The sequence below is a fragment of the Cavia porcellus genome, unplaced genomic scaffold (genome assembly GCF_034190915.1).
Source record: "Cavia porcellus strain 051 isolate PalLab524CR breed Dunkin Hartley unplaced genomic scaffold, mCavPor4.1 scaffold_22, whole genome shotgun sequence".
Taxonomy (NCBI): domain Eukaryota; kingdom Metazoa; phylum Chordata; class Mammalia; order Rodentia; family Caviidae; genus Cavia; species Cavia porcellus.
The window spans coordinates 31,382,194-31,399,974 of NW_026947505.1; the positions used below are offsets into that span (position 1 = coordinate 31,382,194).

At 42.3% G+C, this 17,781-nt stretch overlaps 1 protein-coding gene and 1 long non-coding RNA gene across 2 annotated transcripts; one reads left to right on the forward strand and one right to left on the reverse strand.

Annotated features, from left to right (window-relative positions):
• Nucleotides 1-469: 469 nt before the first annotated feature.
• Nucleotides 470-13,672, reverse strand: Il22ra2 (interleukin 22 receptor subunit alpha 2). Its single transcript, XM_013151127.2, has 5 exons — nt 11,099-13,672; nt 8,143-8,278; nt 5,757-5,935; nt 3,424-3,593; nt 470-2,348 (listed from the first exon to the last, which is right to left on the reverse strand). Exons 1-5 carry the CDS (start codon nt 11,157-11,159, stop codon nt 2,199-2,201), a joined length of 696 nt encoding a protein of 231 aa, XP_013006581.1. The 5' UTR covers nt 11,160-13,672; the 3' UTR covers nt 470-2,198.
• LOC134472094 (uncharacterized) lies at nt 9,810-16,831 on the forward strand. Its single transcript, XR_010041933.1, has 5 exons — nt 9,810-10,234; nt 13,668-14,201; nt 14,689-14,791; nt 15,786-15,941; nt 16,523-16,831. It is a non-coding gene; the product is annotated as an uncharacterized LOC134472094 (long non-coding RNA).
• The last annotated feature ends 950 nt before the right edge of the window (nt 16,832-17,781 follow it).

Here is a 17,781-nt window from a genome sequence, read left to right on the forward strand (position 1 = left end):
GGTAAAAAATGTATAAGCCAAAAAATAAAAATAAAACCTTAATCTTTCAAAACCATAGCTAAAAGGCAATTTTTCCATCTCTGGGACTCAGTGTCTTCTGACCTTATGGAAAAGCAATAAAAATAATTCTCTAGCCCTTGATTTTTCTCCTCTTCCTACCTCTCTTGCATTTCTGAGTAATTTTTAATCCATTTATTGTTGAGAGTCATTATATGTAACCGGAGAAATCAGCTATTTTTTAAGTCACATTTTGGAGCAATTCTCCTAAGGACTTGTAAAACTATGCTGAAAGGCATCTTCTTGCAAGACACCAATCTTAAACACATATAAAGACTTAGCCCAGGGCTCAGAAGGCAGCTTTCTGTTGGCTACATGAGCCTTATGCTACCTTGGCTATGGAGAGGCAGAGGGGTTCAGAGGGTTTGATTAGCCCTACAAACTCTGAGAGCACCTGCTCACACCAGCCCCTCCCAGCAAACCTACCACCCACTGAGCTCAGCTTTGAGTCAAGTTCTCCACATGACCCTACCTACCTCCAATCAAACTGGCATTTATATGACCCCTACATAAGGACTGTGAATTGCTACCAGCAAGAGGTCCTTTGCTGGGGGTTTGAGTTACTAGTACATCATAGACTTGGAGTTAAGGTTTCTTTTTCTCTTTATTGCTGAAAAATATCACACCTCACTTTGACAATGAAGATAAATTCATTTAAGGTGATATTAAAAACAAGAACAGAAAAGATAATCTTTAGGTGAGTATGTACTAAATGAAGGGAAATTATATTGAGTAGATTTCATTTGGTATTTACATGTTGCTGTTGATTTTAATCAAGATATTAACCCAGAGATAATGAAAGATCACTTTTCAAATAATATTCTGTTTATATAAGGTAGAATTTAAAACAAAAATTTAAGAAAAAATATTTTATAACAAGAAAGAATATATAAAAACATGTTCATGTAAATTAGAAATGCACAGAAAAATATTCATTCACATAAAAATTTTCAATTGGCATGACTATATCAAATTAACTGGCTTGACAGAGTGAAAATCTCTCAGTCTATAACAATATTTTTTCAATCTATTTATCTTTTTTGGTTTTAATTTTTATTAGTATATATTTGTACTACATAATAATTACATTCTTTGTGGGGTGTTGAAACATATATATAACACATGGTAATGCTTTGTTTCATCTCCTGCTGTAAACATGGGTATGCAGCTATCACTGTAATAATACATATATGTGTGTATAAATTTTTTTGGTACCAGGGTTCAAACTCACGACCTTGTGCTTGCCAGGCAGGTGCTTGTGCATTAAGCTAAACCCCCAGCCCTATAATAATGTTTTTAAAAAAGCATTTTGTTAAATGCCTCTTCCTTTTTGGTTTTAATTTTTATTTTTGCATCCTACAAAAATGAATATTGTTGTTAAGGACAATGCATGCAGAAATAAAGTTCTTCATCTCCTAGAGGCCTCTATTCTGTGACTCTTCTTGAAATCCTAAGTTTTGAGGGACATTGCTCCAATTTAGTTTACATGTGAACATGAAGCATGGCATCACAGTTCAGGGACACATGTGCACCTTGGTGTGTAGCAGCATGATTCTGCTGGAAGCAGGCTATATGGCATTAGCACAGGAGTGGGCAAAGAAAATGTGGGTATTTACACACAGTGTATGCTCTGCCATAAAGAATGGTAAACTCCAGTCATTGTAGGAAACTGGATGCACCTTGAGGCCATAGTTTTAAGCGAAATAAATCAGACACATAAGCTTGACTATTCCATGTTTTCTCTTATATGAGGAACCCAGAGTATAAATAGAGAGCAAAATAAAGGATTGGGAATTGAAAGCAGTGAGACAGATCTTTCTCAAATAGAAAAGGATCAAGAGATGGAGGGAGGGGACTGCGAAGGGGATGGAAACAGGAATTAAGACGCGTTATGTGCATGTACGGACTCCACAAAAGGAATACTAACCTCATGTCCTACAACTCATACCAATAAAAAAGACCAGCAGGCACGTCATTAAACAAGAAAGAAGGAATGGATAAATGAGGAAGCCCCTGAAATGTAATGGTGAACACTGCTTTAAGAAAATAGAAAAATGACTTTCAATAAGAGCCTCCAACACAAGCTGTTTCCTTCCTGGAGGACTTTGATTTTTTCATCCTTCAGAGCACTTTGTTCCAATTTATGCACCTCCCACGCAGCGCTTTGGGCTTCTGGGGCTCCCTCTGTCCAACCTGGGTATGTAAATTTCAGCCACAATGCAGGCACCAGAGGGAGGGATGAGCGCTTCGATCTCAACGACTCTGCGAGGCCCTTCGTAGACTTGTTGCTCCTGCACACAAGAGAAAAATCAGATGGCACATGTTTCTAGAAAGCCACCGATTTGCTCAGTTTTTGTTAAAGTCAGAAAGTTACGATGGTCATGGGAGTGGGACAGGTAGTCAGGCTCCTTCCCAGGCCATTCCTAGGCCACACCCAGTGAGGGGACAGCTAAGGCCCCACGGTGCTGCCTGGTTTCTCCCTGAGCACCGCTGAATGACTGACTGAGTGGTCACTGTCTCTTTTTCAAGAACTTGCACTGTGTAGGGAGAAGAATGAGCAGGCTGGAGAGAGAAAATGTAGACGTGCAAGGCGCAGCCACAGAGATCCTGAAGGTCAGAGAGAAGGAGCAGGATCCCAGGAAATTCACTTCCCGCGTCCTCTATGGTTCTTATAAAGCCAAGAAGCTCTTGTTTCCTGTTTCTGGTGTCCATGAGGGGGCTTGTTAGCTCCTAATGAAACTGTCCCCCTTCTCCTCTTTTTTTGAACTGGGGATAGAACTCAGGACCTCACACTTGGCAGCCTTCTCCTCTTTTGCACTTGAAGGAGTGTAAATAGGTTTCTCTTCCTTCCAGGGAACCCCGTCTGAGATGGACACCAGAAAAAGAACTGTCAGGTCACCAAAACCAGACAAAGGCACTGGCAGTGGATTTTCTAATAGCAAATCGCAGAGTACCAATGCAAAACCGATAGAAGTACATAGTGCTGTGAGTCAAAAGCCATTAGCTAAATAAGGTGTGTAAAACCCGTAACAAATGAATGTTCATGGCAGTTAAATGGAATGGAATACTGTTATCAACAACTTCTAGGTAAGCAGGGAAGACCAGGGGGAGGAAATTCGCGTTATTGAAAGGGCACATAAGCGCACACCTGTGCACACTGACAATACAACACACATACACATGTGGATACTCAGGCCTAGAGGGTGATCCAAGCTCCATTGTTCACCGCCGAGGGTGACAGCAAGGAAGAATAAAACAAGAGGGAAAAATAAGAGGAGATGGAGTAGCAAAAGAGAAGATATACAATATGATTTAAATGTTATTGAACATTTAACAAAAGAAAAAAACTTTTTCATCTGAACTTACCATTTTTGCTGAATTTTTAAATATAAAAACTCGGTATTCTAGTTCATAGTAATTTTCCATTGATACTGTTTTTCCTTTTTGGTCTCTATATGGCGAATTTAGAGAATGGAGAACTACCGACAGTGATCCATTAACTCTGGTTATATTTATCACTGGAGGCTCTATTGTTGCTGAAGAAAAAATAGGGAATTTTGACAAACCATTTCAAAAAATGAGACAGGACACATGGACATACTATGCATTGTGATAAATCATTGCAACATGAGAGAGTTCTGTTTTATTCCCAATAAACAGATCTTTACTAAGTATGAAACTCTGATTGTCCCCAGGTTTACTATAACATTGCTAAGTATGGATTTTGTTACTGTTTTGTTTTTGGTTTTTTTTTTTTTTTTTTGTCTTTTTCATTTTTATCGGTACCGGGGATCGAACTCACGACCGCCTGCTTGCAAGGCAGGTGCTTATGCCGCTGAGCTAAACCCCCAGCCCCAAAGCTAAACCCCCAGCCCCTTGTTACTGTTTTCTATTCATTGTAATTTTCTGGCTATAGATTCACATCTTTGCTTTGACTGATTGACAGATTTTGAGATAGGGTCTCAATATGTAGTTCAAACTGGTTTTGAACTCACCATGTAGCCCAGGCTGGCGTGGAATTTGCAGCAATCCTGCCTCAGCCTGCTGAGTCCTGGAATTAAAGGCATGTGCCACCACACCCTGCTTCTCAAAATACCTTAAACTCAACATCTGAACAAAATTCACAATCTTAATTGCCCTATTTTTCACCCAACTGATCTTTTTTTTTTTTTTTTTTGGTGAAACTTCATTAAAAGCATCTCTATAATATAGTTATGCAAGAAAGACATTTAAAGATCATTTTAGACATGTTCTTCTCCTACCACTATATCTACCTGTTATCAAGTCCTGCCATTTTTTCTTATGAAATAACCCTCCAGTGATAAACTTTACATAGCTTTTCATTTTCCTAACTCAAGCTGGTCGGTATTCTGTAGACAATTACAATAGCCTCACTTGCTTATGTCTGACTTACTTTTCTTGTTGCTGAGACAAAATACCTGACATCCAAAGTTAAAGGAGGAAAGGTTATCTCATTGAGGTTTCAGTCCATAATTGGCTGGCACCAGGCAGAGTGGCCCCACAGAGGAGAGTTATTCATGGTGGGCAGAAACAGCCAAAGCAACAAGACAAAGAAGGGGCAGATGAACCTCTTAGTGCTCCTTTGTCTTATCCAGGCTACGGGGACAAGTGTGGTGACAATCTAACCAGTGGACTGACCCAGCAATCACACACCCTTAATCTCAGCACCTGTAATCCTGGCATGGAACCATGAGTCAATCATACATTCTAGATTCAGCTGCCTCTGCAAAACACTATGATTGCATGAGGCTTTGGGGGAACATCTAGGCACAAACCATAGAAGCTTACATCCAGTCTGTCTTCCCCGATGTAACCAAAGTGATCTTATCAGTGCATACATCTAATCATGTGCTCCCCCAATTCATATTACAGGTGGTGACCTGTAGCTCATGGTAGACTTCTTGGCTAGCTCGAGCAAGATTCAGGGTTTAATTTCCAGAACTGCACACCTTCCCAAAGTTATTTATATTTATTTCCTAGAGGAAGTCATAAATCCTGCACAGAAAATTCTCATTCTGGGCTTCCTTTCCAGTCTCTGCTCATTTCATCCTCCTTCCTTGCATGTGGTATCTCACCGTTCCAGCAGTCTTCTAGTCCCTTGGCTTATTATGCTCCCTCCTGCCACTGGATCTTTGCACATGCAATTTCCTTTGCCTGGAATGCCCTGTTCTACCGTCGATCCACGTAACTCCTTTTTAGCTATAGCTATCAGCTCAAAGGTCTCTTCCATGATGGAAGGTTATTCGGTCGTGTAACAGAGTGAAGCATTGATAAGTACTACAGCCATGGATAACCCTGAAAACACAAGGCTAAGTGAAAGAAGTCAATCCCAAAATGCCACCTGCTATGATGCCATCTAGGACAGGGAACTGTGCAGAGAGACAGGGAGGAGAGCTGGGGATGCTGGGGCAATCAGGGGAGAGGAAGGTGGTAGCCACAGGGCGTGGAGTTTCTTTCTGAGTTGACAAAAGTGTTCTAGAGTTGACTGAATGGTGTTTAAATGCATACACAAATACGTTAGAACCATCGAATTATATATGTTGTGTGAGTTTACTATAAGAAGTATGATTTATATCTCAGTGAAATATTTTTAAAACCAGCAAGGAATGAGGTCTGGCTCCATGAGGCAGCTCAAAGGCAGGAGGAGAAAGGCACAGAACCCCAAGGAACTCACTCACTTTCCCACCAGGGAATGAAGCGGGGTGTCATGCTCCAGCCCGAGTAGCTCCCCGCTGAGGCCATCCTCACCCTCCCGTAGTAAGGCTCCTGCAGGTTTGAGGTTTCGTTTGTAAGGTCACAAAAGAATTCCTGAGTACCCCAACATTCCGCCTTGTTTTTCCAGTCTCTCTCGCCATACCTAAAGGAAGCAAAAATGCACACATCTGTTTCTTTCCCTCATCGAAAGAGTTTTCAGGATTTTCAGTGTGTTAGTTCTTTAGACAGCTTGAAATCTGTCCCTTATTATCAGTGCCACTCACTGCCATCGTCAGTATTGGAAAATTTTGAAGATTTCTGGCTCGTTAAAGTGCTAGCTGACTAAAAGATCAATTCAACCTGGACACCTTCCGCATCATTCATGTAGGGTTTTTTATTTTGTTCATACTCATGAAAGTGATCCTCCTGGTACATGGATCAACTTCCATTTTTAGATGCTCATTCTCCACATCCTCACCGCTTCGGAGGTTTCAGCTCTGTGGTTTCCCTCCACTTCTCAGCTTCCTATTGAGCAATACGGTTGATTCTGAGAAGTTGCTACCATTTGTCATCCTGAGTGATACTTACCGAACACACATGACTCACCTCTTTATTGAAAATTAAGCGGAAGTTGAGGTGAAGACTCCACAGGGAGCCTTGTGATCGGGGCTGGGAGAGAGGAGATAAAGTTGTGCAAAAGGTGGTCAGGCAAAGCAGCAGACAGGTTGACGCTGAGGCCAGAGGATGGCGTAAGAGCCACAGAGAAGATTAAGACTCACTTCCTTTTTAGTCACAAATCCCAGCAAAACTGTCAGGTGCTAGCCTGAAGGGCAGGAAGTGGAGGTGGGGAGAAAGGCTCCTCCTTTGTTGAAGGACTTGAAATCTAATTTGGATCCATATGTGAGGAATATTTCTGGCCTCAATTCTCTGTAATCTATGCGGTGACAGTAGTTTCATTACATCATGGTTAAAGCAGACCCAATAGCATACCTGGGGTATAATTTGATGACTTTTAACTATTTATTGATGAGACATTGTCTCTGTGAACTTTAGCTGTGATGACTGACTTCCCTTTTAATATGATACCTCAGGCGTTTGTCCTATCCAATCTGTTAACCAGTGAATGACAGGAGCCAGGAATAACCTAAGTGAAAGTTTGTAAAATTATAAAGCTGCACTGTGCAACTGAGGATACCATAGAGACAGTAACGGCTCCAGGCTCTCTGGGATCTGAAAATTATAGAACCTTTCAGGTCCCTGTTCAAGGAAAAGAATTATAAATTTAAAATCCTTCTACGGGGTCTTGAAGTTTTATCTTCATCTTAAAACAGTTTCTAATTCCCACATCCCTTTGTCCACAAATTGGTATATTTTGGACCCGTTAGGTTGTCAGGGAGACAAAGAAACAGTATTGATCTCTACTTCCTCTATACCTGGAGAGCTGTAGCTATGCACAAATCTATTTTTCTAATGAAGAATTCTTTATTGTAAAGATCTGGGAGTTTTATGTTTGCTAAACAAAATGTGTAGAGAAAAGCAGGAACAATTAAAGGCTAGGAAACTTCTGGGGCTAAGCCTGAATTAATTAGTAAGAAAATCTGAAGTAAGGTCTTCCCCCTTTTGGAGGGTCATATATCTGATTTTCTGAAGTTCTAACAAAAATGCACAAAAACTAAGTGGCAATGCTTCCTGTCTTGTGTGTAGCCGATGTCTCAAACTATGTCAGGGGAGGCAGAGCCTCTAAAAAACCGAGGGACTGCAATGCAGCAATGCCTGCTGTTCTCAAATCAGCAGTGTGTACTTCCAAGCCTTGATCCGGGGAGAGTCGGTTATTAGCCGAGTACTGGTACTGGTCCTGCAGGGGTGGTGTGAGGATCCCACAAGGAGAGCATGCAGTAACACGTCCCAGTGTGTGTTCATGCCTACCAGAGCCACTAACGTTTGAAAAGAATTACATAAACTGATGCCTCGTTCTAAAAAATGATTTTCAGATTAGAAATGCGTTTTATATATACGTGCAATGTTGCCACAAGTTCACTTCAGCTGTTAATACTACTTGCTATGTGCAAAAAAGGGCACTTTTACCATTCATTCGGCAAACGTATCCTGAGAACTCACCAAGTGCCAGGCTCCACAGATGCCAGAGCCAAAGCTCTATGCTTTCTTAGCACTGCAGTTTCTGGTCTAAAGACTGTCCTCAAGTGTTTCAAGTCCCCAGGCAGCCTTTTGGGAAAAGAAGTCACTTCTGTCCCTGTCTCTGCTCCTTCTGAAACGCCTCTGAAAAAGCTCGGCTGCTGAAGCCCCATTGTGTTCCAGAATGTGCCACCCCTGTGGCCTTCCTGTCACCTGGAGGAAACTCAGTTTACTTACATTTTGTACTGCACAAAATAGATGCTCCTGTTGCTGCTCAGTGTGCACCCAGGCTGCCAGAGCAAAACATTATGAAAGTTTCGCGAGTGAAATCTCACCCTCTGAGGCTTCAGAGAGTGGCAAGCTGGCTGAGTTCCTAAAACAACGGGAAGGAAAACTGTAGAACATGACAATAACACCACTGTCATAGCAGTAGTTTTAAATGTACCCACATCAGGATTTCTTGAAGCACTTGCTCTAAGTATAGGCAATGGAAGAGGAGCCCAGAAATCAAATATTTTTGAGTCTTCTATGTGATAATTTTCAACTCTTCTGTGCGATGATTTTCATGGACATTTCTTTATCTTTTCTTTCTTTCTTTCTTCTTTTTTTTTTTTTTTTTTTTTTTGTAGCACTGTGGGCAGAACCCTTGTGCATGCTAGGCAAGTGCTCTACCTTAAAGCTACATCTCCAGCCCAGGGAGAGGTTTAGGAATGCTGAGTTCCAATTGGTAAAAACACGTGTGATATCCTCCCAGCCCACCCCTCAGGGAAATGAATCTGATTGAAAGGACTTTGTCCTTTGTTCTTTCCCACATAGTGATGGGATATAAAGAGGAGATGAAAGACCCACATTAAGGTCACCTGTGCCCCTACCCAGGAGACTCTATGCAAGCACCAGTCTGAGCCAAAACTTGCCTGGGATCGATTTAGTCTCAGGACCTCAGCCTAAGACTTGGTTCCTTCATTGTCTGGCTCCTGTTTACTTTTGTTCTGGCTTCAGGTACTTATGCCTGTGTGGCCTCCTCCTGAACCACTGTCTTCACTGCCTGCCTCTTGGCTCGGAGTACCCTGGCAGGATTGCTCAGATGAAGTGGTAACCACCCAAGGCCTCGGGGCCCAGAGCTCTGGACAGCCATCATGGCACAGAGGGAAGGCTGTGACTTCTTCCTCGAATCACGTGACACAGGTGGCCCAGTCTCACCTGTGTTTGCTCTTACGGCATCAGGAAACTTGGAATGACATTTTATTTTAGGGACCAAAGATTCTGAATAGGAACGAGAATTTGGGCCAAAAGAGGGAAAGGAGACACCTCTCTGCCTTCGCCTCCTCCTCTTCTGTTACCTGCACCTTTCTCTTCCGGAGTGGTCTCTCTTTCTTGTTCCCATGTGTCCAATGACCCAACCTCAGGTGCCCTGCAGTACTCCTGTCTCTTTCCGGAGCTACTCTTCCCCTGGATTTCTTCCTCTGAATTTGCACATGACCCCTTTCTTTGTCCCATTACATCTTTGGTCAAATTCTATGTAACTGAGGGAGTGGAAATACTTCTGCATTCATGGTCTCAGCAACTTTACAGTCAGTTATTTTCTAATGAATAGGGCTGTTTCTTCAGATATCTATCCTTACCCACCAAACTGTCAACACTGCTATTCTGTGTTTGGGGGCCTCCTGTCATGTACCAAATGGTAGTGTGTAGTTGGAAAGAACATTTTGCCACAGTTGATTTTGCTACACCCATCACTATCAAATTAATATCATTTAGGACATTAAAATTTCCAAGCTTCTCAGAAGATGACAAGTAATATCCTGAAGACCTGCCTAAAGCTGATTGGTTAACCTGAAGACATATGCCTGCAGGCTCTTTGTCTCTCTGTCTTTGGATTTCTTGTCTTATTTTTGTGATAGTATCATTGCTGCTTCCACCAACGCACTCTGTGCCAGGCAACGAGGGACTGATTTATTTACTTGCTGGATTTGCCCAGCTCTTGTGTGAGAAAGGCAACTTCCTCTTATAGACTAAAACCTTGGAGAAGTGAAGGAACTTGCCCAGCAACAAATGGTGAAGCTGATTTTTTTAAAACCTAGATTGACTGATGCCAGAGCTGCTTCTTACCACCTACAAAAAATCAAGAGTAAATCCTCAGGAGAGAGGAGCTGATGGAAGAGGCAGAGATGTGAGAAACTAAGAATATCCCTTCTCATCCTCCTCCTCCACTCCTCCATTCTCTTCTGGCTGACATTCATGGAACGTTGAACAAATATGAATATTCAACATATGACAGGCACTTTGTTCATTCCCTTCAAATTATTTAGTTTCACCACCAATGGACAAGGTAAGTCATTTCGTTACTGCATTATTTGGATGGGGAGGTTGACAAGTTGTGTATTAATTAGCCCCAAAGAAGTTGCTTATGTTGCTCATGGTGATGGGCCAGGTGAGGATCCTTTCATATTTTGTTAAATGAGTCCTTGTGATGGAGGGCCAGGAGCACAGCCTAGTTTCACAGATTTCCAGAAGATGGGGGCCAGAATTACTTTCCTGTATCAGTCACTGGCAAATTGTGTGGTTGTGGGAATTTATTCAAGCCTTTTCCACTGAGAATTATACATCTGTTGACTTGAGATCCCAAAGGCTTTGCTCAGAGGTGTGTCATGACAAGATACTCTACGTTCCTATAGAGTTCTCTGCAAACACCAATGGCAAATTCTCGAAACTTATCTATGTTCTTGTCCTGTGCCAGACACTGCTCTAAGCACTTGGCATAGGCAGTCTCATAGTAGCATCACAGTGACCTACAATCTCCATCCTACAGATGGGGCAGTTGAGGCACAGGCTATTTTAAAAGACAAGTTTTTCTAGTTAGTAAGTGACTGAGTTGAAATCTAGACTCTGACAGCCTGGCTTAGGGGCCTACACTTACAATTGCCACAGGCAGAGTTTCTGCAAAGCAAAAGAAATCTGAAGTGAAATTCTTGCATCTGTAAGTCTGTCTCCACTCTCGCAGGTGTTCGTTAGCTACCCGTGGAGTTATTCAGGCTGTAGATAGGAACTGACCCACTCTCCAGCTCTTAGTATTTAATGACCTAAGAAAGCTGGAATTTTACAAAACCCATAAAAAATTAGTGCCATTTCTAGCAGTCTCTTGATCAGACTCCAAGACAAAGCTGCTATCATTAAAAAGAAACAAGGCACTTACCTGCTCCGCCAGTCAGGAGGAGGCTGAGGAGGAAGCCAGGAAAGCAATGCTTAAGCATCATGGTCACAAATGCGACTGGTCAGACAACCAGAGCGCCTTTCAAGCTCATCCCAGAAGAGGGAACTAGGAAATCTGCAAGGTCAGCATCGGTGTTTATCATTTAGGTACTGAATACTTTCAAAAACCCGGTGCATGGCTGAATGTGTGTTCAGTTTACTGCAAAATCTGCAAAATATGGTTGTTATTTATGAGATCCTTAAATTGTTTATTTTCAAAATTAACTGATGTTTTTAAAATGACTGACAGTAGTATAGAAGAAATACAGGTTTACTTTAACTGAATTGTAAAATTATTAGAGGTATTTGTCATATAAGAATATATTAAAGGAAGTTATTGGATCATACAAAAAGTATAATATTATTGCTATGCTTGTATTCTTCGATTACAGGGGAAGTTAGCCTTGACTAAGTCCTATTTTAGTATAACTATAATAGCTTTTAAGGATGTATCAACACTTGAGTATAAATCATAACTTCCTGGTTGATATCTCAGCTGTTCTGGAACTTTAAGCTAAGTTTAGTCATTTTTGATATGAAACTTAGTAATTTGGGTAAGTTATTTTCTCTTCTACTGCTTAACAGTTGCAATCTGTTCTCTGTACTGGTTAGCACCAATTAGAATTCTTAAATAGAGATAGTTTAAAGGAGTCAAAGTTTTGCTGAGCATATGAGTAGCAATCATTTTGTCTTCATTAATGCAGTGCCCTAAGAATTTAAATCTTCACAATAGAAAATTCATTCAAAAGATGCACAATAGTGGTCTAGTGCTGTGCAATGAGGGAATGAAGGGATTTTTCACCTCACAAATGTAGTTTCATAAGTAAAACTGGGCCCATAGTCAAAAATAAAGGAATAAGATACTCAAGCTGACGGCCCTATCCCACTTAACGAATAGCAAATATTTCCTTGAAACAACTATAATTTTATTTTGCTGCCTTGTTTTATCACTTTTATAAAAGTGTAAGAATCACTTTTAAAAAATAAAACAGCTGCTGTAAGTTGTGTGTGTGTAAAGCTTGCTGTGGGAGCGGGGCTGGCAGACCCTGAAGACAGGGTAGGGCAGACATTCACCCCGAACCGGCAGGAGAGCGTACTTTTAAAGTCGCAATGCCTTTTTCACCTCAGGCCTGTTTTGCTTTCTGGCTCCTTATTCCTAAAGCCCTGAATCTTAGCGATAAAAGAAGTCCATAAATTTGGCTTGTGTTTTCCTCCTGATACTATACGCCTACTAGCCCCAAAACTGTCACCCTCAATGACATGGTACTATGAATTGGGTACCATGTCCAAACATCAAACACACACCAAAGGTTTGCATTTTAACCTGTAGTTAATAAAACTAGTTTTTGCTCTAGTATGCTAGTGGGTAACCTAATGGGAAGGAAACAGACACTATGGTGGTAAATGATAAACAGCTCAGAGAAATAAACATTCCAGCTTATCAGGCTCCAGGGTACCCCGAGGCTGTGTAAACACTCCGACCCAAGACCATGGTTAGCTCACTTCTCAAGAGCCTGAACCTTTTCTGAGTGCACGTCCTGATTCTTCCTAACAAACTGCCTGTGTCTCTCACCGAGGCGTCCTGAAATGCTTTCTGTGACAATGAAGTTAACCTCTTCCTCCTCAGTGAGCGGAGGTCCTCTGTGTCCTCCTCGAATCCTGTACAAGGACAAAACACTCACGTGGCCTTAAGGAAGCAGAGAGGCTGATTTTGAGTACTGTGCTTGGCAGTTACACCTCCAGGGACACTGGCCCTTGTTCAGAAAGGGGGGCTTTCTCAATGATTCTTTCTTGTCCCCTTTTTGGGTGGCTCCCCACTGACCCACCTTGGTGTCCTCGCGCTCTCTCGCCCCCTCTAACCTCCACAGCGCCTCCTGCCTTAATTTCTGGTTTTCTCCTCTCCGAGGGACCCTGTCCTCACTCAACTAATGCTTCCCCTTTTCCACTCCCACCTCAGAGAACAGCAATCTGCAAAAGCTGATTGAGCCTAATGAAGCAAACAATGCATTAGCACAGGAATGTGGAGGCCAATCATTCTGGACTACTGTTAGGTCCTTTTCACCTCCCACCTTTAAATCTGATCAAACCAGGTCGTCGTTCAATCAGGTCGTTGTTCTTTGCCCATGAGTCATCATATCATTTTGCAAAATTTTTTTCCATATGGTTTTAGAGGCACTAAAATGATACTTTGAAGTACAATAAAATCACAAAACAATTCTTTGTTGTTGTTTTAATGAGAGCGAATCTTGAAGGTAGAAGAAAAGCATTGTGGTGTTGTTTTCTTCCTGGGTAATCGTCCTTGTCGAGTTCTTAGTAGAACCGTCCCATTAGTGAGGCATAGTGATCCTGCTGAGCAGTATCCATTCATTCATTCACGTTTAGCAAGTATTTGCTGTTCCACCATAAACTAAGCATTGTAGTTTTCTTCTTTCTAGAAGAAGGCAGGGATGGAGACAATAGTGAGCAAGGCAGGATTGTGAGTTTTATTCATCGCTTTCTCCCCCTTCCTGTAGGAGACAAAGAGTTTCAGAAGGTGATTGCAAAGCTACCTCACTGCCCCGTCATCCATCCTAAAGATTAGCAGAGACTAGAGCTGTGCGAGGGGCCGTGACAGACAAGGGGAGTGGTGCTACAGGAGGGCAGGCAGTCCTCACAACAAGGGAAGACGGCCTTCTGCAGAAGAAAGGAGCAGAAGGGAAGCTGTTTTCTGAAGGTGCTACCACCCAGCTACAACTGCAGGACTCGGCATCTGCAGAGAGCAGTGCCAGATACTTGAAGCCTTGTGAACCTGGCCGCGCAGCCAAGGCCTCCTCTCTGACCAAGTGGTCTTGGAACACAGCCTACTGTCAGAGACTATGGGCAAGACTACCATGGTCACATCATGAACGAATTCCAGTTATTCCAGGACGGCTGCATGCTTTCCGAAATGGAAGGTGTACAGAAAAGTTTGTGAAGATAATACCAGGGTTTCTAGCACCTCCACACTGTGTCTAACCTCTGAGTCCAGACTCATATCTCCTCCAAGGGAAGCTGTTACTTCTTAGAAGGTAACTTAGGCAAGTGTTTTACCATGGATCTACATCCTCAGCCCCTGACAATTTAGGCTTAAAAGAAGAAATACACAGCACACCTCTCTCCCCTTTTCTCCTCCTTGGTGTGCTGTCTTCTAGCCTTCTTAGCATCTCCCTGTACTCACTAGTGCTCCCCACAGAGTTTTACACTGAGCGCTGATCTTGCTTTTTAAGTGCAGGTGTGTATTATAACATGGGTTTGGAATGGCAATGTTCATTCAGTATCACTGACAGCAACTGATCTTATTTTAAAGCAATCACACTCTTCCAAATTTCAGTTAAGAGAAAAGGGAAATTATTTAAATTCAAGGTGTGATATATAGAGCAGCAGATAATGAAATTAGAGGTTTTCCTGAATTACTGACTCAGTGGCATAAGAGGAAATTAGGAAAAAGGAGGAAGAGTGTAAATATTTAAGAACTGAGTTCTTCCTTATGAGTTTTCTTGCTGTGCTAAATTTCAGAAAACAGATCAGTCCTGTCACCGTTCAATGAGCTCTCCAATTGTGTAACATCATAACGTGTAAAAGCCAGCACTGCTAACGATACCTTAAGGTAGATGAAAAGGTAAGATTAGGTTCTATTTTTCCACTAGTTTCAAAGCAGCAATTACTTGTAGAGTTGTTTTAAATGAAGTGTCATGTGGTGTGGAAGAAAATGGTAACTAATGGGGAACCTGTACTCTGCCTTATTGGGGTGTAAAATACTGGCCCCAGCCCTCACACCTCAGGCAGGAGGAGAGCCCACCTTGACTGTGGCGGTGGACGCCTCCATTGTATTGGGTCTGGACAGGACTGCTGCGGCCCTGCCTTGGACAGCTGATGTTCTTTACCCTTTGCCCTTGTGGCTTCCAGCAGACCAAAGATTCATCCAAGCCAGCAGATGGTCCTCTTCCTGCTCTTTGGTTATTATTTTTATTCTTTTAGAGATTACATATTACATTATTACAGATGAAACTGCTGTAATGTCTGCTTTTTGTTTCAAAATATCTAGGGGTTGGACAATGGGGTGAATGGCTACAATCTGATAAATATTAACACTTGGAATTACATACATGGAGTCCCACAATATTCTTAACTTTTGTATATTGTTTTTCATAGGAAATACCTTTTATCTATAGGATACTGTTTTTACAAAACTCCTTTGTATAGTTTTAGTGCCATTTTGGGATTCATAAGAAGGTGCAATAATTATGGAGCACTGAATTGAGTTCTTCCCATGTATGGATTTAGTTAATCCTCTTACCAGGCCTGGGAGGTTGATATTGTTATTCTGATACCATGGGCGAAAACCTGAAACACAGAAGAAGAGAACCTGACCAAGGCTCTAGAGCAAACAGTCCCAAGTGAGGGGCGAAATCAGACACAGTTCCTCTCAGGCCTGAGGAGATTAGAAAATCATTACGTATCGTGCTGTTCTTCACTCTTCACTTGTGATATTCACTCCATAAGGGAACGGGATGATCCCCCTTCAGAAAAGTGCTTAAAAGCTGGTGTTCAGGGTGATTTGATGGCGTTCCCCCAAAGGGTCCGACTCACTGTGTTTCTTATTTCTCCCTCAGGCCCTTCATCTCCTCCGATGTTTATAAAGCCGCTGGGCATCTTCAAACATTTCATCGTGAACTACAACTTGAACACCAGACCTCTGGAAAACCATACACCTATATGTGTAGACTTGTAGTCCCAAAAACTGGGATACCATTTGTTCCTCCTTACTGGTGAGGCTCTCTTTATTCTCCTGAACAAAGCCAGTGACCTTTCTGCAGTTCTGCATTTTGGAAATAATCAGCTTGCCATTCAAAATAGTGGACTCGAATTCAGAAAAGAAGGAACTTTGTTATTCAAACATGGATAATTAGCATAATAACTAATCTGCTTTTCATTTTGATAAATTTGTGGACCATAAACATTATTAGTTGGACCATCCCTGATCCAAAAATATGTAATATGAATGAAATGTTCCGAAATCTGAAACTTTATGCCAGAAGTAGATTTCCCACACCCAGCATCATACGATGGGCCCCATAGGTCCTCTAAACATACATAACCAAATTACATCTTCAGGCCAGGTATGTAAGGTATATATGAAACATAACGGACTTTATATTTAAGACTTAGATCCTAGCACAAAGTGATCTCATTCTGTGTATGCAAATGTTCCAAAATCGGAAACACTTGTGCTCCCTGGCATTTCAGAAAAGGAATATTCAGCTTGTATTTAAAATCTCCATTTGTAAGACTCAGAGCCTCACTAAATTAACCTTTTTTTAATGTTTGCTTCTATTTTTTTGAATGAAAGAGGCCACAGATTTGGCTTGTGCCTGACCACAGTCCTTCACTGACCCTGAAAACCATCGTGGATGTCGTCAATCCTGAGGCCCACATGCAGGCCTAGTCATGCGTCTGTGCTCCCAGGAGACCTTCAGAGAAGAGGCAGTCTCATCAGTTGTCACTTCCTCCACTGCAACCACTCCGGCCCGGCTACCGTGATCTCTTGCTTGGGTTGTGGCCACAGCCTCCTTACTGGTCTCCCTGCCTCTGCCACGGGCCTTCACCACAGGCAGAATGTTCCTTGGTTAATGTGACATATTAAATCATTTTCTCAGAATCCTCCCATGTCTTCCTCACTTCACTCAGAATGAAAGTCAAAATTTTTACAGCCTGTTACTGAGCCCTGTGTAATGTGACCTGCTGCATCACTCCAGCCTGCATCACTCCAGCCTGGATAGCCCTTTGGACATTTCTTGAGTATCTCAGGCCTATACCCCACCAGCACAGTCCCCTCTGCTTGAGCATTCTTCCTGAGATGCCCCAGTCTGGTCCCCTCCTCTCCTCTCGTCCTTGGTCTTTATTCAAACATCACCTCATTGGTGGATCCCTGTAGCCACCTTAAATAGCAGCACTTCTTCCCACCAGCTGTCTGCCTCCCCTGCTCTATATCCCCGTAACACCTTCATTTGACAGACTATGTTTTATTTACTTCTGCTGTGGGTGCCTGCCAATAGAATAGAAGCTGCAGGAGGTCAGCCCCTTGCTTTAGTTCCTCAGGTAGGGAGGAGCTTGACACACAGGCTGCGCTGAGCAAGTATCTAGTGCATTGTGGAAAGGAGTGTGGCGGCATTCCCATAGTTGACGCTGCAGGAGGGCACATCTCTGCTTTTCAGCATCTGATTGAGTTCCAAGGAGAGGGGCTGAGATTCTCTGGCCCAGGTCGCTGGGTTCTTGCAGACACTGAAAAGCAACTTCAGGGGCCACACTGGCTGGCCTCTGCAGTCATGTGGTCCACAGCCAGCTCTTCAGCTGGACAAATTAACCTGTGTGACCCAGGAATTATGTTTCCTAAGGGTTGGAGAGACAACCAACTTTATTCCTGAGTGACTAAAGACATCTTTTAGTGTAGCACGATGTAATCACTTTAACTTATGAGATTCTATTCCCAGGTGCATCCGGGGTTATTTCTGGATGTGGTTTCCATGATGCCAAAGTTAAATAAAGCCACATATTCATATTGTTCAAGACAACGGCCCTTGCTTTTCAATACAGAAAGCTAGAGATCAG